Genomic DNA, 22,872 nt, shown 5'->3' with positions numbered 1-22,872 from the left:
CCAAATAAAGCTTGGGCCCCCCCCCCCCCCCCCATGTGGGGCTGACTCACTAATTCAGATATTAATCCACGTAATTGACCCCAGTGATTTTAGTCATGCAGATGATTACTGACCCCCACTATAAGGGTCTTCAATATAAGGGGGCCCAATCGGTGTGAGAGAATGTACGCTAGGTGCATTGCAATTAATTTTAATGGCACCCCAATGCACTTCCCGGTGACTGTAATACCATACATAGTGCATGCAAATGACTGGCAACACAACACACCTAGCGCATGGTACCGTACATGAGGTGCACCATGGAACAGCGTGCACTAAACGCGCAGTATTGTGTTTTTAATGCAGCTCTTAGGTGTGAACAAGCCCTAAAAGCAGAGCTCCTACTTGAATCCACCTGCCAGTGACAGACTTTATCATATGTCCTTTTTCCTTAGTTATTATGATTAACTTACAGGATTTTTGTTACCTAACGTGCGTTACAGTGCGGCAGGTGTGTTGCTCTGCCATTCACTATGCACTACTTTTTTACAACCACAACATAAGGTATTGTGGTAGCGCGTGTTGCAGTGTGGTCGAGCGCATTATGGCTAGAAGGTGTGTTTGGGTGCCAGTCAAATGAATGGCAACGCAACACATTTACCGCTCTGTATCGCGCGGTAGGTGAGTTGCGCAGCACCATGCGTCAATTGCTCTGGCTTAGTGTGGACAGGCCCTAAGGGAGTCAGTCCATTAACAGTACAGGAGGGCCCTGCTCCCAAGAGCTTACACTCTAGTAGATCTACTTTTATTTATAATGTTGTCATCTTAGCCCTCATGTATCACTTCCCCCTCCCTTTTAGATCGTAAGCCCACAGGGGCAGGGCCCTCCTTACCATCTTGTCTTGAATTGTATTGTGATTGTAATGTCTTCATTATATTGTACAGCGCTGCACAAACTGTTGGCGCTATATAAATCCTGTATAATAATATATCGATTATTCCATGTACACCAGTGTATACCATTGTCAGTGACTAATAACATTCTGAGGACAGTGACTAATAACACTCTGAGGACATCCTTGACCTATGATCCTCCCCAGCAACGGGGATATTGAACTCTGAAAAGTTCTCTTCTCAGCCCAGGGCGCGCTCTGGGTAAGAGAAATGAATGGGCGCGGACACTGCCGCGTGGACGCGCATGATTCCCTTTCCCCAATGAGCAGATCCGGCGGGGAGCGCGCGGCGTCGTGGACGCGCATCCCAGAGACCTGAAAGCAGTGCAGAAGGAGTACGATTTGTCAGAGAGGAGAATCCAGCGGGGACACCTTCCTTCACCAATATGGAGAGAGCTGACCTGGGCATCACACACACTTCCCTGTCCCGGTTCCTGGATGGAGACTTCTGGGGGATGAAGAACGAGCTGCGGAGACAGATCGCGGAGAACCCCATCTTCCAGCAAAGGTATTACTGTGCGGGGCCCCCGGAGGGGCCCTTTATAGACACAGCTGCTGGGCTGTCATTGCCTGGAGCTGTCTTCATGTGACAGATGCTGTGTGCAGGTCTATTTGTCTGGGGATATTGATTCCTGTTTACAGATCCAGCAGCATGTGGCTATTTATCCATCATTGCTTCCTAAGCCACCAATCACACCTGAGCGTTTTGTCACGCATTACCCTGAAAACGCGACAGCGCTCAGCGTGAACAATCAAATTGTTTGTAATGGTGCCCAATCGCACCTGAGCTTGAAAAAAAGTCGAGGAGCCTCTTTTCAAGCAGAATCGCACGTTTATGGCACCGTAGACTTCAACGGGAATGCCGGAAAAATGCGTAATTTTGAGCTTGTCGCTGTTCACACCTGAGCGAATTAAAGTGTGATTTGAAGCTTTTTCCAGATGCACTCACCACTAGGTTTTCCATTATATTCATTGGTGACCGTTCACCTGAGCATAGTGCCAGCTCAAAGCGCGTCGCTGAAAAAAGTATGTGAACTTCTCTTGGGGTACTTACGCGTTTTGGCCCCAAAAGACTTCAATGGAAGCAGCTGAAAAATATGTGGCGTGTTTTTTTTCATGCATCTTTTTGCCTAGTAACTAACTTTCCATTGGCTAAAAATAATCATAAAAAATCACCTATACAAACACAAAAATATTGATCATAAGCGCTCAGCTCCAGGCGTGAGCCCCCATGCGCAGAAATCACACGTTCCTGCAGTGCAAAAAACACTTTTTTTTTTTTTTTTGCAGATGTGCTGCAGTGTCATTCATTCTAGGGATGCACCAATACCGCTTTTTCAGTATCGAGTACCTGTACCGATATTTTTTTTTCGGTACTCGCCAATACCAATTCCGGAAGTCCCATTAAGGAAGCCAGGCGGCGTGTAATGACTCGCCACCTGGCTTCCTGATTAGCCGGGAAGCTGGGCGGCGTGTAAAGACTCGGCACCTGGCTTCCTAAATTAGCCGGGAAGCCGTCTCCATGCTTCCTCGTCACCAGGTGATGAAAAAGCATGGAGCCAGCTTCCTGGCCAATCAAAAAGCCTGGGGGAGGGTAATGGTTCGCCGTCCGGCTTCCTGATTGCCCAGCTTCCTGACCAATCAGGAAGTTAGGCGGGCAGTCATTACACGCTACCCGGCTTCCAGATTGGTAGCATGGAGTCGGCCAATGAGGAAGCCGGGCAGTGTGTAATGACTCGCTGCCAGGCTTCCTGATACTTGAAGCTCGGGTATCGGGCTAGGCATCGGAGCATTTGGGTGAGTACGAGTACTCGCCCAAATACTCGGCATGGGCACCGATACTAGTATCGGTGCATCCCTAATGAATTTTTAGTGGCACCTCCAAAGCGCCTTGTAAAGAACGTGCGTTGTAGTCTGCTGAAATGCATGCAGGGGAATTTTCCAAAACTGGAGCAGACGAAATCTGGAGCAGTTGCCCAGGGCAACCAATCAGCTTCTCTCTTTAATTTTCGTCCATTAAACCAGAGATGGGTAATTCTGGCCCTCCAGCTGAGCTTTAACTACAAATCCCAACATGCCTCTGCCCCTGGGAATCATGCCTGTAACTGTCAGCCTTCCAATGCCTTATGGGACTCGTAGATCTAAAACAACTGGTGGGCCGAAGTTGCTTAGCCCTGAGTTAAAGGGTAATTCCACGTTCCCAGGTGAAATGGGGAAGATGCAACTACCCCCACCAATCTGCCCCCTCTCCTTCCTCTGCTGCTCTTACCTGTGAATGAGCACACCTTCCCCTCTGCAGCTGCCGGGGAAGAAGCGATTCTGACTATGCTGACCAATGAGGAGCGCTTCTTAGCAAGAAGTGCTTCTCACTGGTCAGGTGACAGCACTGACCAATCAGTTCTCACCCTTTTGCGAGCATAATTTGAAGAACATTGCGCAGGGCTACACTGTTGTATTCGGATCGAACACCGGCAACGGTGAAGGGAAAGGGGCACTTGTTCACAGGTAAGAAAAGCGGGGTTAAAGGGAGATGGGGTAGCTTGGTGGGGGTAATTCTGGAAAGTCTGGCCAAACGGACAGCACCTTAAAGGTGAACTATGGGGTTAGGGCTTTTCCCCATAGTTCTCCTAACCTAAGGGTAACGGGTGGACACAAACTAGCGTCCTCCCGTCACCCTAAGCTCAGTATAGCGTGAGCTACAGCTCGCGCTATACTGAGACGCCGCAGCTGAAACGGATCCCGACATCGATGTCGAGATCCGCCCAGCTGCGTGAGTGACAGCTGGCTCTGCCTATCTAGAGGCAGAGCCAGCTGTACCCGCCCCCTCCCCCGTCCGTTCCGCCAGTCAGCACTGGAGGATTGGAGGGGGGAATCCAGTCCCTCCCCTGTCACGGCTCTGTGCCGTGACAAGATCGAGAAGTGAGCGAACGCCGGTATGCGTTCGCTCACTTCCCGATCTACTGAGCCGACCTGTGACAGTTTCATTGTCACAGGTCGGCTAGAACTATGAGGTGAGTGAAAAGCACTCACCTCATAGTTCTCCTTTAACACACGTCAAACATGCATAAGTGTGAACAGGAATAACAACCATCTCCTGCTCCTAGTAACTAGCTTTCTATTTTCCTCATGCCTAAAAATGTGCGCAGAAATGTACAAACGCTTCTAAATCGCCTGAAATACGTTCAGCTCGGATGTGAATGCATTGCCGCATGGCGAGGGAGGAAACCTGTAGCTCCATAATGTGGACATTATACATTACAGACCTGCAGAACTAGGCTGATGTATTGTACAATATCGTATTCATATTTATTTCATGTTTATGTCCCACACATATGATAAAGCGATCCCTACTCCTGTCCAGAGGGGCAAAACCGTATTCTGGAAAAGATGGAAGAATGGTTATTATTCAGGGATGTGTTGTTTCATTGTTGTGATCTTAGCTGATACGCTTTAGTATATCTTCCCTCAGGGCTTTCCTTTTCACTACTCGGCCATCAAGTCTTCTGAGTCCCACATATCTAATAGATGATGGTGTTTGGTTTGCCCTCCGATTGTTTTCTGATATAGCCATTTATAACATTACTTGCCGTTACACATCAGTCCTTACCATCAAGGAGCTTACAATCTAAGGTCCCTATCTCAAATGCATACGGAGGGCCAATTTTTTTTTTTAGAGAGGAGCCAATTAACCTTCCAGCATGTCTTTAAAGTGTTGGAGGAAACCAGAGTACCTGGAGGAAACCCACGCAAGCACAGGGAGAACATGCAAACTCCCTGCAGAGAGTGACCTGGCTGGCATTCAAACCAGAGACCCCCAGTGCTGCAAGGCAGAAGCGCTAACCACTACGCCACTGTGCTGCTCGAGTATGTAGCTGGAAGCCTTGCGCCACATTCATGAAAGCGCTGCGACATTTGCATTGTTAGTATTATGCATGTAACATATTCAAGTAGTTTTTCTACTTTTACTGTATGGTGCTGCTGTGGTGACGAATTCATAAAGAAATACCACCATATCAGTGATCAGGAAAATGGCGGGAAATAAAACCTCTTCCATGTTGGAGGAAATGGTTGGTTGCATCGTGTAATTATTTGATCACATTTTGCCGACAATCCGTGTTTCCAGCAGGATGGATTTAAACCATCCAACGCGCTCCCTGTTTTGGGTTTGGCACAGGGGATGGAATGGTGCTGAGTGGCTACTCTGAGGCGGTGAGAGGCTTGTATGGAACGTTGTGTGTGAGGAGAAACAACTCTAGGGCTCAGTGGTCAGTTGGAGGTGACACCCTGCTCTGGGCCCACTGCGGGTCAAGGAAGCTCCTTCAATCCGCCTGGGTAAAATGGTGGGGGACAAGCATTTGGGTGCTGCAAATTGCATTTGTAATACATGCATTTAGGAGAATGTTTTTTATATGCAGTGATGTCATTATTTTTACATTCTGTGGACGTGTTATATAAATAGTAAATGTGCAAAAATCATTTGCAGCAAATCAGATCTCATCATTTAGAATACAGGTGTAATTTAATATAAACCCCCCTCTATAAATTGAACCCAAAGAAATGCATATAATGATCGATTATGTCACCCATGATTCTCCGACCGCTTTGTTTACAAGCATAAGTCGATGAAGAATGTCATGTAGCAGCAACAGTTTTATTTTTCTTTAATATCACTTTTGTTGGTGTAGGTCGTTTAGTGTGCCACTTTATATGCAGGTTTCACACTGTTTTCCGGACCAGATCTGGAACATAGTGCATTTCATTATTGCTGCGATTTTACAGCGATTTTGCCACGATTGGAAATAGCTTTTTTTTAGCTTAAAATGGTCTTACAGGTGCGTTCCATGCATTTTCTGGTCTTGTCTCGAATTGACTGCGCTGGTGGGAGCAGAGGCCAGAAATAGCATAGGGATACATTGGAATTCATTTTGGGTCCGGAAACAGTCTGGTCTGGAGGTAATCTGGATGTGGTGTGAATGGGCCCTCAGACATTTTACAATCATGTTGTATTTCTTTTAATGTTGCTGTTTAAGCAATTCTCCCAATTTCTAGCCTTGAAAGGGTCCGTTATCTTTTCCATTTGTCTTTTAGGTCATTACTAATAAAATGTTAGAAAACAAAAGGGAACAGAGCGCCACCTCCGTGTGTACATGGTATCCCCCCCGACTATGTAACACGGTAGTATCCGGTCACATCACCGTCCACCGACCGCAGTCAGCCAAGATTGACGCGTTTCAGGGGCAAGCCCCCTTCCTCGGAATCATCAATCACAATCAAAGCGGTGGACGGTGATGTGACCGGATACTACCGTGTTACATAGTCGGGGGGATACCATGTTGGGTCAACAGACAGTGTGGCCTCTCGTTTGTTGTTAAAGCCTGATGAAAACGTTTGTTTGTGAGTACTTTTATCCCTTGTTTTATTTATTGTAATAAACGATTTTACACACGGAGGTGGCGCTCTGTTCCCTTTTTGTTTTCTATGTTCGTGGTGGAAGCCCCAGAGCCTTGGATGAGCAGCCCCTCAAGTCTGTGTAAAAAAACTGTGATAAACTGTTGAAAACTTTGAGTGAGCAACAGCAAGTTGATTGTCCAGCTGACAGCCATTAGCGCCAAGAGCTAAATAAAACTTTTTGTCTAATAAAATATGTTAGGCTGTTGGCTCTCCTATAGATACTTTACCAATCAGACATCTATCAGGGCAGGGCTAGCAGTCCGTGACACATGCCGGGCATTATATATACGCTAGCTACCTACCTGCCTCATTCAGACTTGCAATCATAACAGCTGGCAGAGGGAAATCTCCCAGCACAACTTCCTCTGTGGCTGAGATGCCATGAGACCAAATGCCAAGCGCTGCAAAGGGAGCTGATGCTGAAAATATTGAAGGTCAACAAAAGTAGCAGCCACATGCCAAGTCATGATCCCGCTTAACTTAAAGCATGGTCAGCCTCTACAACTAAGCTTTCCAGAGCAAAATGCGTCAGATGGAGGATCTTGTATGGACTGTGCTTTCACCAATGAAGTTAAACAGGATCATGACATGGCGTGCAGTTTCCATTTTTGTTGATCCAATTCTCATGTGGCTGTAGATGAGTCCTAAGGAGCCAGCACTTGAGGTGGATGAACGTAGTACAAGTGTGCTTTCTTGAGTGGGGTCACAATCATGTGAGCTTTATTATAGAATGTGTAAACCAAAGAACTAAATTGTAACATATTGAAACATACTGGTCTTTGGCTGTATTCGGTTTTATTTCTTAGGCTAAGAACATTATCAGCAAGTACAGAAGATACATGTTACCAGAAATGCTGTGTCCTTGCCACTTCCTCAAAGCTGACCTGAAGGCACAAACATTCTTATTTTCCTTCCAAGCCATCGTTTGGAAATTTGTTTTGCTTCCCCCACCTTATTAGAGAGGAATAGAGAAAACCTGTTTGTAGACCAACTAAGGACTGATAAGCTGCAAAATATTAAATTTTTTTTTTTTGGGGGGAGGTGTTTAAATATGCTTTAACTACCTCCGGGCCGGCCGTAGTAAAAAAACGGCCGGCCAGGAGCTCTCTCGATCTGAGCGGGCGTCTCTAGACGTCCGCTCAGACACGCCCCCTTGCGCGCGCCGCCAGGCGCGCGCGAGCGGGAAATGGCCGGAATTTAAAAACGGGCAGCGATGCCCGTTAATATACATGCGATCCGCCGGCTGTAGAGCCGGCCGATCGCATGTATGGGGTGCCGATCGGGTGTCCCCCCCCTCCGCGGTCCCCCCCCGCTGTTGTCCCGCTGATCCCGGGCTCCGCTGTGCCCGGTGCGAGCCCGGGATCAGCATGTCGCCTGTGTCACAGGGGATCAGAGAGAGCTCGGTACACGAGCTCCCTCCGGTCCCCTCTCCTCTGAAAGAATGCGGAAGTGTTGTATAATACATCACTTCCGCATTCTTGTGTCACTCTCCAGCTTCAGAAGCTGCAAAGAAGCTGATGGAGCAGATCTCTGCTTCATCAGCTTCTTTTGGGGGGTCCTAGGTGACATTAGGGGTCTTGGAGACCCCTGATGTCTCCATAAAGAGGACCTGTCACATATTTTGCTATCACATAGGGGGGTTTTATTAGCCCCCGTATGTGATAGCGATAAAGTTTAGTGAAAGAAAAAAATGAAAGTCCCCCCCCCAAAATTTTAAGTTACACATAAAAAAGAATTAAAGAAAAAAAACATTTTTTTTTAAAGTCCCCACCCATACATACACGCATGCAAACATGCGTCGGGGGCGCATACGTGCAAAAAAGACGATTGCGCCCATTACGCCGCACATGTTACATATCGCCGCGAACGTCGGAGTGAGAGCAATAAGTCTAGGGCCATCAATCACTGATAACACTAAACTGATGAGCGGTAAAAACGTTTAAAGTGTCGCCTATGGCCAATTTTGGTTGCCGTCGTTTTCTGCGATGTCGCGGGTGCGCGCAATTTTAAAGCTTGACATGTTTAGTGTGTATTTAACCGACGTGACCTGATCTTTAATATTTGACCAAAAAACTGGGTAATAATAAATGTTTCCTAACGTTTTTTTTTTCAAAATTTTCAGTAATTTTTCCTAATTATAGTAAAAAATAAAACCCGCAGTGGTGATTAAATACCACCAAAATAAAGCTCTATCTGTCCCCAAAAAATGGTATAAAATTCATCTCAGTACAGCGTTGCATGACGGAATAAACGTCAGTCAAAGTATCGCAGCGCTGAATACTGAAAAATGGCCTGGCCAGGAAGGGGGTCTAAACACCTGGTCTTGAAGTGGTTAAGATGTGAAAAGCTGTATCACTATAAACCATGTCCTGTAGAACCCCCACCTTCACCATGCCTCCCAATCACTGCGGCACCGTGGAATACTTTGTGTGATACACTTTCTTTCACCCATAGAACTCTGTCCCTACCATAAAAGGGCTAGTTGAATGTGTTTTTCTCCCAGGCCAGAGGTTTCAAGGACTGATGTAAAAGTTTATTGTGGGATGAGATCCTCTACCCAATTGACTCATCTTTTACCTCAAGTAAAAGAAGAGGGCGGAACCACAAGAAATGTTTGTTTTATGTTATTTTTATTTGATTTTGGTGGTAAATGGCTGGGGAGTCGCAGTAGTGGAGAGTCAGCACTGTAAACGTGCAGTTGATCCAGAGGAAGGCAAAAATCTGCTGTAGGGGAAAAATTCCTTCCTTACCCCAAAAGGCGATCGAAAAGTCCCTGGATCAACAATCTACAGTGTTATCTCATATTAATAGGCAGTTTTTATTTTTTGTTGTGCTTGGACAACTTTTTATTAGGCTCTGGATCAGAAGGCCCGCAATGGATTTTCTTTGCACTATGGTGAGTATCTGGCCTGATGATAAACTGTCTAATAATACAGGTGACCATCACTGGTCTACCTTGATGCTTGGAGTGGCTGATGAGTGATGTTGATGACTCCGATGATGAAGATGATGTTTCCATCTTCAATCTCTTACTCATAAATGAGAAGTGACGGAACAGCTTCTGCATCCTGATATTGTAAAACCTGGCTCTCCCGAAGACATAATGGCAGCCACATCCAATCTCCTACGTAGTGGAGTCTTCAGGCGCTGGAAAGAGAAAAAGACATATATTTAACCCACTGATTAATACAGAAGGCGCTCACATACTTAATGAGTCTAAGATTGTTTGATGTGAAAATAGAAATATTCTATATCCAACAATCCTCTCCTATTCATATACATACCGGTACTGAATAAATTCATGGCAGTGCCGTTCCAGACTCCAGACACAGTTTATATAATTGGAAAACGGGTGTTCTCTGATATTGCTCTGCAGCCTTCGTCTCCACTCCTGGCTTTTATTCAGATGCTGTAAAAATGAAATATAATAAAGAACAGTGCAATAGCAAGAAGTGGACAATATAATCCTCTATTTTAAAAGTTGTCTGCAATAGTTATACAGTACATTTAAACTTCCTTGTTCATGCCCGTCAACCTAATATTTTGTCACGGTAGTACTGTACTGTATGCATGACTTTCTATTACGGAGGGACTAGCAATTTGTAGCTATAAAGCCCCCCAAGGCCTGAGCTGGTAATCCTGCAACTCTGGCATTGTCCCGAAAGACAACCCTGACAGCAGAAGTGTGCTAAGCTCCTACATCCCACTTTCTCCATCAGGCCTGGGGACTCAAATATGTAAATGTGGGCTAGCCCTGCCAAAAATTCCAATAATGCTTCTTTACTCATCTGTGTGCTGTCTCTTCAGTATATACTTACCCTTCTTAAGAGGTTTAGGAGATCTGGAGCCATCTCTGGGGCATAATCAGGGTTACCGGTTGTCATTGCCACCGTGTGCATAGCTTTGGACATGTGACCGCAATCTAATGTGTATTTACTGACCTCCATTTCATATATTGTGGACCCCCCACAAGGAGAAATAATCAACCATTGCATCATACGGCTGATGAAGATATTTCTGTAGAAACATAAGAGAAAGGATGAGTACATTCATTGTCAGGCCAGGCATGGGATGGATATGGTATCATGCTGGCATATGTGATGTAATAAGCCTTACAAAGTGTCCTGATCTTTCTTAAATTTAGCACCCGGGACACATGAAAAGACATTTTCCATGAAGTGAAAGTGGAATGCCCTTTAACTCTTCTGTGTCTAATAAGAGGACACCACAATGAAGTCAGTATGGGTTGATATCAAAGTAAGTAAATCTGATTGGTCGATATGAGTAACTGCACAACTGTGTTTATTTTATCTATATCATGTCATGAAGCCATTTTATTGCTTGTTGTATCTCATGCAGGATCCACTATGGAGTGCAGGTAGAGAGGATGGGGTGAAACAACCCTTTTGTCCCTCTTGTGCGATGACATCTGTCTAAATAATAAGCAGGCACTTATTAATTCTTTTTGCATAGCTCTCCTTCATGTCATATGACACTGGCCAGCTTGAACATGTATTGTGGTTTATGTGAACCAAAAATCTCTGTTTTTTTATGCAAATTCTTGCTAGAAATGTATAAGGATATTTAGTGGTGTACAAATGGTTAATTCAGGAATTGAAAAGTAACAAAAGTGGCACACTAAGGCCTCATTCACACTACTAGGAGCCGGCCCGTACAGATCCGTGCAGCCGTGTCGGGCCGCTCCCGGGAAGGACAGGTGCTGTGTGTGATTGTACGTAGCAGCCTGTTCTTCCCTATGGGAGTACGCGGGCGTACGTTCACCCGAACTGCACATTCGTGCGGGTGTGCGTACTCGGACGCAGACAGGATGGATCCTGTCTGCGTCCGAGAGCACGCACTCCCGCACGGATGTGCAGTTCGGCTGAGCTTAGGGCAGCGTACTCCCATAGGGAAGAACAGGCTGCTACGTACAATCATACACAGCACCTGTCCTTCCCACGAGCGGGCCGGTAGGGCCGTGCATGTCGCACGGATCTGTACGGGCCGGCTCCTAGTAGTGTGAATGAACAAGAACGTGCTTTCGAATGACAATCGTACTGTACTCCTCAAATTGTCTCGATCGGTGAGGTTGGAAAACTATTCTCAGGCCGAACAAAAATCGACGAATCGGTGGTGTTATCGTTCGACAAAAATCGTAGCTAGAACATGCACAAAAGTAAATTATTTTGGTCGTTTGTCAGAAATTGGATTTTAGTATGGCTAACGACTGATTTCCGAAATCGACATTTGAGTATTAATGATGGCGTATTCGAGCGGAAATCGAATGAGGGTTCGATGACGGCACAAAAGACATCGAACGATAATCTACAAGTGCATGGCCAGCTTAATTCATAGTCAAATGTCGATTTCGAAAATCGGTCGTTAGCCATCCTAACCATCCAATTTTTGACGAACGACCAAAATAATTTTCTTTTGCGCATGTGCTGTGTTCTTGCTACAATTTTTGTCGAACGATTACACCACTGATTCGTTGATTTACTTTCGGACTGAGAAGTTTTCCAACCTCATTGAGAAAATTTGAGCAGGAGTACAGTAAATAAAATTGTTGGTGTTCCATCAACTGTTCGATAAATCGTTGGAAAGTCCATTCGTGTTCGATTTCCGAAAGAAAATTTGAACGAAAATCAAAGAGTGTATGAGCACCTTTACTCCCATATGCACCAGATTTTTTTTGGCACAGAGTAATTTTCCACCAGGATAGGCGTAAATTATTTCCTTCTCCTTCGTGCATTGCTGCACCTCACTGGCTGTTCATACACTTTCCCTCTTCACTCTTTCCTGCAGGGCTGAACCACGCTGGCTATCCATACACATCCTGTTCTCCTTCCTGTATTGCTGCACCTTGGACTGCAAGGGTTAAGAGCTTGTTTTTGTCTAGGTGCTAAAAAAAAGTTATACTCACCCAATCCTAGGGGCTGGCTTGCTTTTAAATCAGTCCCTGGAGCCTCTCTCCCCCTCCGCCTCAGTGATCTAAAGTCCTTGAGTCATCAGGTACAGACGTGCGGATGCTGAGGAACAGTGCTGCAGTGTAGGAGGAGACCGGCTTCAGCGACCGGAGAATCAGGCAGCTGGCTTGGAGGTTCATTGAGTTTACTTTTTATATATTTTTTTATTTAGCACCTAGACAAAAAAGAGCAGTGGGGGTAGTCCAACTGCCAGGGTTAAGAACACTTTTGTTTGTAGCTCTTTAATTTGAGGGAACTTGAAGTCACACACTTTTTCTGAGGACATCATTGTGATGTTACTGTCTAGGTCTTAAAGTATAAATAGACAAATGCCTTTAGACATTTATTTTGGTTCCCAGAGGAGTCCCTACAAAAACCTCTTGCACTGGGTGCCAGTGATTGTTGAAGATTGGGTTTACTGTATGTAAAATGAAAATTGTATGGCAGATGGAGAAGCTGTGTCTTCATCTTCCTACTTCCTACCCGAGTGTGCAGTCTTAGAAGCTGTGGTAGCGTTGACTTCCACCTCCTCCTTTCTCAGGCTTACAAGAGTCAGCAGTTTTAATTGGCAGGTTCTCCAGATTTTCAGGAGTGCACAGAAGTTTCCTTCCTTGCAGGTTGCTGGCCTATTCCTTCTTTCACTTTTTCTACTGGCAGAAGTATTATAGAAGGTTGTCAGAAGGTCACAAAGACCTGTCGCTTGGTGTAATATAGGCCTAATTGCACTCGCCGCTCATTAGGGAGCTATGTCAAGTGATACGCAGCATACACTTCGACCTGAGCACTGCTTGCCAAATTAATTTTGGCATGTTGCAGCAAAAAGTAAAGCAAACGCTTCCCTTTTCGACTCGGTACACAGATCTGTCCTACAATTTAGGGAGTATTTGGCGGTGTAAGGAAAATGTGCCATATGCCCCCATTTTTTAGTGGTCACTTTGCACACTTCCCATCACTTTATCAAGCAACTGTGGACAAGGATTAAAGCTGTCATAGTACTGCGACACTTTAGTTCTATAGAGTATAATGATAGCAATGATAATATTAGGAATGAATAAACACATCAGATGACAGAAATGGCATTTCTGCTGTCCACATCGACGTTACAACCACAGTTGCAGATTCTTCTGCTTTGTTTGAGCACAATTCCTTAGAAGATTGAAAAAAACTGTCAGGTCATTACCTCAGTTTGTGAAGCCTCCTGTTGTGGTCACAGAAGTACTAAGCTAACTGGGGAAAAGTAAGTAATATAGGACATTATATTTTTCTTGTAAGGATAATCCGACTGACAATGCAGATAAAACCTACTAAATATTCCAAACCTCAAGAATATGGATCTAGAGCACTTCCCATACCACAAAGCCGGCGGTGGCGGACAAACTAATATGGAATTCAGGAGCCAGATCTCCAATCCAGGGGCTAGCTCGACTGTTTTTTTTAGGAGCCAGCTCCATTGACAACAGCTAGGGAAGACCTCAGATGTTAGGCGCCAGCTGGAAATTTTAAGGGGCATTGCGACCTGGCTCCTGGGATTTGTCAAGCCTTGCACAGAGCAATGATTGGTGCCTAAAATACCTGTTATCAGGCTCAAGCTTTGTCACATGGGAGGGTGCGCCTAAACCTATAATTTATTCTGAATTTCAAAGAGAGGTTTTACGAGTTTTTGGCAGTGCTGTAAAAGAGGATTTTGCTAATTGAAAGGTACAATCTGACTCCTTAAAGTGCCTACTAACCAGCAGTTTTCTTAACTCGGTTCTGGTTTCTTCTGGTGTCAAGATGGTGAAAAACATGACACCCATATAGTTTTAGAAGGTTAAAGCTGCATATTAGACAGCACCTTTCACTGGTATTTCCATTGGAATAGTTGTCTAATGATTGGTCCTTTTGGTCTCCTTGCCTATTACCTTGTTTGTGAGCTAGATGGCCATCTGAGATGGTCGTCCTCTTTCAGGTCCTTTATCTGTTGGGTGGTCATCTTTTGGTTTATTCTCTGCTGACCCATCTCTATGGTCACTCTCTGGTTGCTAACGTGTGCTTAGTCCATTGCTACTGCTCCGTCTCTCCACCTGAGTTCTCCTGTTCCCGTGCATTTGTTGTGTGCTCTGGGGCCTTCTGCACTCCAGATTCCCTCTCATTTGGATGCTCATTGGGGGGGAATTTATCAAAACTGGATCAGACAGATTTTGGAGCAGTTGCCCATGGCAGCCAATCAGCTTGTCTCTTCAGTTTGTTCAGTTAAGATTTGAAAATGAAAGAGAGAAGCTGATTGGTTGCCATGCACAGCTGCTCCAGTTTTTGTCTGCTCCAGTTTTAATAAATTCCCCTCATTCTTTTTACCTCCTCTGGTGACCAGTGCAGGAAAAAGTGCATGGCTGAGCTTGCACCTTGTTTTTGATCCATGTTCCTTTTAGGCCTCGTTCACACCACCCTCAGTGCTGTCTGGCCCGATTGTGGCCGGAGCGCACTGGATCGCATTGCAGCCGGCTCAATTTGTTGTGGGGCGGGAGGGGGCATGGCGGTGCATCGAAGTGAATGGCACCATAGCCACGCCCTCCAGCCGCAATGCGATCGGCCACACAGGAACACGCTGCACATCAATGCCAGGGATCCAGTCAGAAAAAATAGTGCTTGCAGCATTTTTTCTGACCGGACCACAGTCATTGATGTGCCTTGCGTTCCGGAGAGGCCGATCGCATTGCGGCCAGAGGGCGTGGCTACGGTGCCATTCACTTCAATGGAACGTCATGCCCCCTCCCGCCCCACAACATAGTGAGCCGACCACAATGCGATCCAGTGCGTTCTAGGCCAAAATCGGGCCGAAACGCACTGTCTAGTGTGAACGGCCCGTAAACCGGACCTTCAGGCATAAAACTAAATTCGCAGATGAAATCCTGATCGATCATGCATCCAGGGACAGTGATCTATCCTAACCACATGTCATTGTATCACATACTTTGAAAGCAGACTGCTGCTTTCAAAAGCAGCCACTGTCTCCTGATCAATAACTTGAACGGGGGACAGTGGCTGCTTCTAAACAACATATATGAGATCTGCAGGTTCCTGCTGCCGGAATCCCAAAATGCACATTCACACGAAGTGTGAATGAATCCTCAATCCTGATTTTGACAACTTCCTGCAGAAGACGTGTATCCAAACCTCTGTTATTAACCTTAGTGGTGAGACAAGTTTTTTTACATGCTGGCTTGTGAGTGTGCCATGATACCTTTCTACTGTTTAACTTCCTGTCCCTGTCTCCTGTTTTTGCTCTATAACTTCCCCTCTGTTTGTCTGCTCCTTTAGTCACAATGTCATCACGCCATCTGGGTTTGAATCTTTGCACAAATATCTGGTGGAGTATTTGTCTTAGCTGGGACATAAGTCTTTATATTTAAGGGTCATAAACTTTGGCACAGAAAACAGGCCAGAGCCACAGACTGAGATATGGTCTTAGCAGTACAGAGCGACACAGGATTAGTCATGTGACTCCATCAACTCGGTTTTTATGTCTTCCTCTTTTGATTCTCTCAGTGAAATGTCAGTGTTTATCTTTTTTTTTGCCAGGCAGTGTATATAATCCCTGGCAGGTCACATGGATCCTCTAATACCCTGTAGTAGCCACAGCTACGTCACGGCACCACCCCTCGTCCAATCGGAGAAAGCCTAGTATTTTTGTGAAAAATGCTAGGCTTTCTCTGAGTGACTCGCCGCCGGGAAGCTGGCCAGCGTGTAAAGACTCGCCACCCGGCTTCCCGATTAACAAGAAAGCTGTCCCATACGAATCCCCATAATAATAATAGTCATATGATCAGTGCGGATCTCTGTCCCCTCTCACCTCGGCATGTCCAGCCTGTCACCCCCGGGGCCTCTCCAGCCAGGTGCGGCCTTCCTGCGGTACCCAGCCGGAGCCGTCTTGCTGGCCAATCATGGAAGCCAGGCGCCGAATTGGTCACGAACCGAATTAAACTGTGATCAGACCGCGATCTTGAGCAAAGGAAGCCACGACCATGTGTCAGAGCAGGGAAGATGGCTGCGGTTTTGTTCGTCACCAGATGCGGAGTTCAAAGTTTTGCCAATGTTCCTGTTCGCGAACCAAGTTGTTCGGGAACAGAAGGATTCGTGAACCGAGGTACCCTGTAATTATTTTTATTCTCTCTTTAGACGGGCAAATGAGAACAAATAGGCTGCTGCGTACATAGGCGGCTAAACAATACATTTAGACGCAGCAGCTTTGGCTGCATTTAGGCCTTGTTCACACCAAATGCAGACCAGATCCGGTCAGGTTTCTGCACCTGCAGTGTAGTGGGTTGTGCCGCGTTTTAGACGCGTTTTGGATGCGTTTTTGATGCGTTTAGGGCTGGTTTTGGTAAAAAAATAAAAAAATTTTAAGTTTAACATGGGCTTTCAGGCACTTGCATGCGTTTTTGATGCGTTTTTGCGTTTTTGATGCGTTCCAGACCAGATCCAGAGCAGGTAAAATAGGGCTTGCCGCATTTTTTTCATCCGGTCTGGATCTGGTCTGGATCCGCACGCTGCGATGTGAACTGGAGGTCAAAATACCATAGGAATACATTGGACGCAGTTTTGATCCGATCTGCACCTGCTCTGGTCCGGATCTGCTCCGCGCTTGGTGTGAACAATGCCTTAAACTGGACTATTAGCTACAGCCAGAAGTGCTATCCTTGGTTAAAAACTGTTTATGTTGAGGTTCTGTCAGGGTCCCTACTGTATGAGCGGTTACATGTAAACAGCACCTGCCCTGGCCATTGATCTGTACAGGGTCTGGCCATGTTGCTGCTGGCTGTTGCTGTTCACACACAGACTGCGCATCGAGGTAATTTTTCCATTGGCCACCTGTCTGAATGGGCCCTAATGGCATCATCGCTAGGCATCAATGCTGCCTTTCAGTTATATAAAGTAGAGCTCCTAATTTACATTGTTCCTCTATATTGTGATATGTGAGGAATTTATTCATGCAGACTTATATGGGAAGGTCCACTTTAATGTCTGAGGTGTGCATTGGACCCTAGGGATAGAATGCATTGTAGAAACTAGGAGAATATACTGTTGAGAAGGTGATTGAATACACACCAGATCAGCGGTCTTTGGAATGGAACACATTTTGGCATGGTGCATAAACACTACTTTATACCAGCAAGTGGAGGCTATTCAGGAGTTGGATATCACAGATCTGCAACACAGGTTATTGACAGAATCATTAACTATTTTCTAGATAGCGAGAAGAGAGGCAGAGCATGGTGACATGAGAGTATTTGGGTAAACAGAGCAATGCTCATATTTTACCCCAGAAGAACTTTTAGGAATTTATCTATTCTATTTCCACGTCACCAAGTGACGAGAGTGTGTGGAGCCAGCTTCCCGGCCAATCAGGAATCCGGGCAGGATGTAATGACTCGCTGCCCGGCTTCCTGATACCGGAAGTTGGGGTATTAGGCTAGGCATCAGAGCATTTGGGCGAGTATTCTTGGTATTGGCACCGATTATCGATACTAGTATTGGTGCATCCCTACTAGCAATACATGGCTGCCTGTCACCACCACTTGTTTTCTAAGTTTGTCAAGCCGTGTGGTGTCGGTATATAAGCGTGTATTGCTAGCCTTACGTTTAAAGTAGTATTAAACACTCAAACTTTTTTTTTCAATAATGAATTCAAAGGGAGTAGGGGGAGCAGGGTAGTGGCTTGCCTTGTTGTGTTTGTGTGTTTGTAAAGATGCATTAAGCTTGCTAGCACACACAAGGGTGGCTCCATAGGACCCTGAAAGGCAAAGGAGCCACCCTAAGTGTATGTTAACACCAGGAGACACGCTCAACCTCACAGCTGCTGGTGTGGTTGTCCCCAAACAGTGCCAATGCGCTCGATCGAGCCACTCAGCACGGGTTCTTTCTTTTTTTAGAACTGTATTGAAAGGTCACAATTCATTTTATTCAGTTCTGTGAGCTTACCGTGGTGCAATGCGGTTGTACTGTACTGCATGCCGCAGCACCCTGGTTGAGAAAGGCAGGTTGATGGATCACATGTAACTTCTGTTTGTATTGATAAGTTATCAACAGTTGTGCCTGTATGTGGCAGTCCTTGGAATCATATTACCAGCTATAAATCTTTATCAATTCCTTAGATAAGTAGCCATATCTAATGTGATTTGTCATCGGAACTTTGTCCTTAATTCTCCTCTCACAAACATTTGCTATTAACACGAAAGCATCAATGCAATTTAATAGTGCAAAGTTTACTACTGACTTAAAGGAGAACTATGGGGTCAGGGTTTTCCCCATAGTTCTCCTAAGGGTAACGGGAGGACACAAACTAGCGTCCTCCCGTCACCCTAAGCTCAGTATACCGCGAGCTACAGCTCGCGGTATACTGAGACGCCGCAGCTGAAGCGGATCCCGACATTACTGTCGAGATCCACCCAGCTGCAGGATTGACAGCTGGCTCTGCCTATCTAGAGGCAGAGCCAGCTGTACCCACCCCCTCCCCCGTCCGTTCCGCCAGACAGAGGGGAGTGGGGAACCCTGCATGGAACCCTGAGTAATAGCGACGGTATGTGTTCGCTCACTTCCCGATCTATTGAGCCGACCTGTGACCGTTTCATTGTCACAGGTCGGCTAGGACTTTCTGGCTGAGTGATTTTCACTCGCCTCATAGTTCTCCTTTAAAACTGAAACATCACAAAGGAATTTATCGAAATTGGAGCAGACAGAAATTGGAGCAGTTGCCCATGGCAACCAATCAGCTTCTAGCTTTCATTTTCAAAGCTTAACTGAACAGATTAGAGAGAAGCTGATTGGTTACTTTAAGCAACTGCTTCAGATTCCGTCTGCTCCAGTTTTGATAAATTCCCCCAATGTGCAATGGTCCAGTATGATGCAATAAAGGATACATTTTCTGAGAAGTGACTAGATGTCCACCCTCATCTGATGAGTACCTGATTCTGGCAGATTTGACTGCTCACAGAGGTTGTAACCCATCCCCACTGTGCGGCTACAAAGTCGTGTTATTGCTGTCTGTGTCTTCATTGAGGGCTTGTTCTCATCTGATGAGTTGTCGATCAATTCTCTGCATTTTACAGTGCAAGTAAAATGCATGGACATCAGAAAGTCTACATTTTTAGTAGTCTGTTTCCGCCGATGAGTTGCAGTGCACTAGAAGTAAAGAGACCATGTCGCCAATCAAGACCATGCAGGTAAAAGCATAGAGAAATCAAGTATATTAAATGCTTGCTTCCAATGTATTTCTCTAAAAGAAATCCTGCTGGCTCCTGGTTAGGACAGGCTGGCTTCTGAATTTCATATTAATTAATTTGTCCAATTCGACAGGTTCGGTTTAGTTCCTGTATTTTGGGTGCATCTACCTGTAGTTTTCCAATAGAGTCAATCCAATTGGAGTCTTTCCAGCGCATGTCAGTATAGATCAATGTGATGCATATTTAACCCATGTGTTTTGCTGGGAATGAGCCCTGAGTAGACTTCACTGCCTAGCACCACAGTATCACAGGTAGTGGGGTATTGTATACCCTGTCATGATACACATATCATTGGCTTGTGTATAGCTATGTGCTCACTGTAAATATTGGTTTGTGGGGTGATGACTTGGTTTGCTGGTCAAATCCATAAGGCCCCTTTCACATGAACCTGTCAGTTCCGATCACCAGGGAATCCGTGCACGGATTCTTTGCTGATTGGAACAGTACGAAACAGATCTTGAGATGGATTTAAAAACCGAACTTGGTTCTATGGGGAGTCGGATGTACGTGGGCATGCATCTGTTTACATCAGATTACCCCCAAAACGTCATGATCAAGTCTGCTGAAATGGATCTCTCTTCTATTTGGTTTTTCAGAAATAGACGGAGTCGGGGGTAATTGAATGTAAACGGACACACGTCCATTTAGATCTGGCTACCTTTTAGACCAGCCTTTCTCAACCAGTGTGTTGTGGCACCCTGGGTACCTTCTGGCTTCCTCAGGGGTGCCTTGAAATCTTGGGATGGTAGGACTCTGATATGAACGGTGACTAATGTGTATGGGGGACTGAGGACTCTGATGTGAAGAGGGCTTTTGATATACACGGGGGGACTTCTGATGTAAAGGGGGCACTGATGTGAAGGGGCAACCCCACTTGTTTGTTTTTGCGTGGGGTCCCCCCCTCAAAATCTATGACATTTTAGACTGGGGCGTCTCACGATTCTTCATACTTTTAAAGGGTGCCTTGACTGAAAAGAAGTTGTGAAACTCTGTTATAGACTATCATTAGACTTCCGATCGGATCCGAGTGACTAACAGTGGCTCTGGTCGGGGACCGCCCATCTGAAAGGAGCCTTATTGTGTTCTTTTTTAAATACAGTGTTTCCCCGAAAATAAGACACTCTTATATTTTTGTTTCCTCAATAAAACACACTAGGTCTTATTTTTGGGGGATGTCTTATTTTAAATACTATCACACACATTGTTACAATACCTGCAGGCTCCCAGATACAAGGATAACTTGCCACACACTTGTGTCGGGGTTAAATTGTAATTCTTGTTAACTTGCTGCACATATTCCTGGCAAGTTGTAGACTTGCAGAACACTCGCAGCACAAGTTGAGCCACCTCTCTCGTCGCCAGGCTGGACTGCACGGATCTCCAGTCAGAAGTTCCCACAGTGACTGAGGCTCAGTCACCTCACCCCGACCCCACTGGCCATACGTTCCTTGCCGCCCTGTGCCGCTGCCTGCTGGGAAATTAATTTTTCTGCCCAGAGGCTGATGGGTGTCTGCTTATTTTGTGGCACGGGCGGTATGCGGGAGCTGCGGCGCAGCGGTTAGTCCCCGCCATGACTCTGGTTTCTCTCTGGGCCGCCCCCACCCCCAAACTAGGTCTTATATTCGGGGTAGGTCTTATATTACAGGAATGTTTAAAAATAGTGCTAGGTCTTACTTTCGGGGTAGGTCCTTTTTTCGGGGAAACACGGTATTACCGATATTAACAATGAAACTTGCAAAGATCGTGTTGGTACTGCCATTTATTGATGCGTGCCAAATACAAGTAATCTCTGGTGCATTAATTAGTAGCAAAACATTACCCGATGTGAAGTCCTTGATGAGTACAGGAGAACTTTGTATCTGAAGGCGTAATTACCATGTACACGATCTCTGGTATTAGTATTCAGTTCGATAATAGTGATGAAAGCCACAGTTGTTATAAAGTTACATGCCCACGACCATAAGAAATTTACTGATCATATATCCACTGTTTTTTTTTTGGGGGGGAAACATTCCTGGGGAATGATCAATAAAACGCTTGCGTATACACGTGTAAACCTGTATTATGTGTAAATGCCTAAATTGATCTTTCCAGTCATCCTACTCTGTTTTCAATGCAATGTTTCTGTTTAGATTTCATTTACACAGTTAAACACACATGAGTATACATGTAAACATGCTTTTTACACATGTACATGTGTAAAGCGTATGCTCTCAGGCGCAGATTTTTTATTTTTGTGTAATGGAGCTTATGCACCTGTGTGTATGGCTCCATTAAAAAAAATATATACCTGCGTTCACTTGGACACAAACACGTTGGTGGGAGAGGAGATGTGGGCACAGTGCAAGGGGAAGAGCCAGAGGAGGGTCAGTGGACACCGAGGCACCTTATTTTCTGGTAGTGCCCCTCCCGAGACTAGATTCTGGATCCGCCTCTGACGCAGGGGCATTTTTTTTCCTTTCAGTGAACCAATAACACGGGAACATTTTTCCTTTCACCAATGCTGGGGTATTCTTCCTTCGCCACTGCTAGCTGCATATTTTGCACCAATATTACTCTGCTCAATTCACTTCGGTGTGCCACAACCATTGGCACTATTTCGGCACAACCATTCAGTTTCAGTGGGTGGGGGCACTACTCAAATTTTTCTTCTTTATGCTTTCAAGGTGTCCCTACTAACCATGGACACATATCTTGGTGCCTCTATGCAATCTGTTTTTGTCTTTATACCTTAAATGCCTGCCTCTTCTTCCAAGAATTTGTGACCAACTGTTTCAGGTTAAAAATGAGGGCAAGTATTTGTGGATGCGTCTACAAATGAGGGCAAGATTTTGTGGATGCGTTTACAAATGAGGGCAAGATTTTGCCAGTGTGGTTATAATTAGGCATGATCGGTAGGGTGTCCCTGGACCTGGTCACCTTACTATGGTCAAGTTTGGGCCTCCTGTACTACACAGCCGCGATGGAAGGCTTCACTTACCAAAGCATTTTTGCCTGTAATTTAGATTTATTTTGTAAATTTTTTTACAGCTAGGCAAGTGTTGACCTTCATAGAAGCAATTCAGCCCCTTACAAGGTCGCCCTGTTCAAGATAGCAGTTTGGTTCATTTCCATGTGACTTGACTGTTTTTAAGGGGCTGATTCATAAAACATTTGCCCAGCGTATAGCTGAGAGAATGGTGCTCACTGTGCATTACTGCCTCTAGATGGAGCTGAGGAGCACAGGAATTTCCATATAGTGGCTGTAATGTGCTAGGAATGTTG

The 22,872-nt window shown here is 45.4% G+C and overlaps 1 protein-coding gene across 1 annotated transcript in view; it reads left to right on the top strand.

The window, feature by feature from the left end:
• Positions 1-1,231: 1,231 nt before the first annotated feature.
• ACOXL (acyl-CoA oxidase-like) overlaps positions 1,232-22,872 on the top strand; it is a 273,176-nt gene continuing 251,535 nt past the window's right edge. The window contains exon 1 of the mRNA XM_018573020.1: positions 1,232-1,440. Coding sequence (XP_018428522.1) covers positions 1,319-1,440 — 122 coding nt within the window. The 5' untranslated portion in view covers positions 1,232-1,318. The remainder of the gene's footprint in view (positions 1,441-22,872) is intronic.

The sequence above is a fragment of the Nanorana parkeri genome, unplaced genomic scaffold (assembly GCF_000935625.1).
Source record: "Nanorana parkeri isolate BGI_ZX_2015 unplaced genomic scaffold, ASM93562v1 scaffold46, whole genome shotgun sequence".
Taxonomy (NCBI): Eukaryota; Metazoa; Chordata; class Amphibia; order Anura; family Dicroglossidae; genus Nanorana; species Nanorana parkeri.
This window is presented reverse-complemented; position numbering and strand designations above follow the sequence as displayed.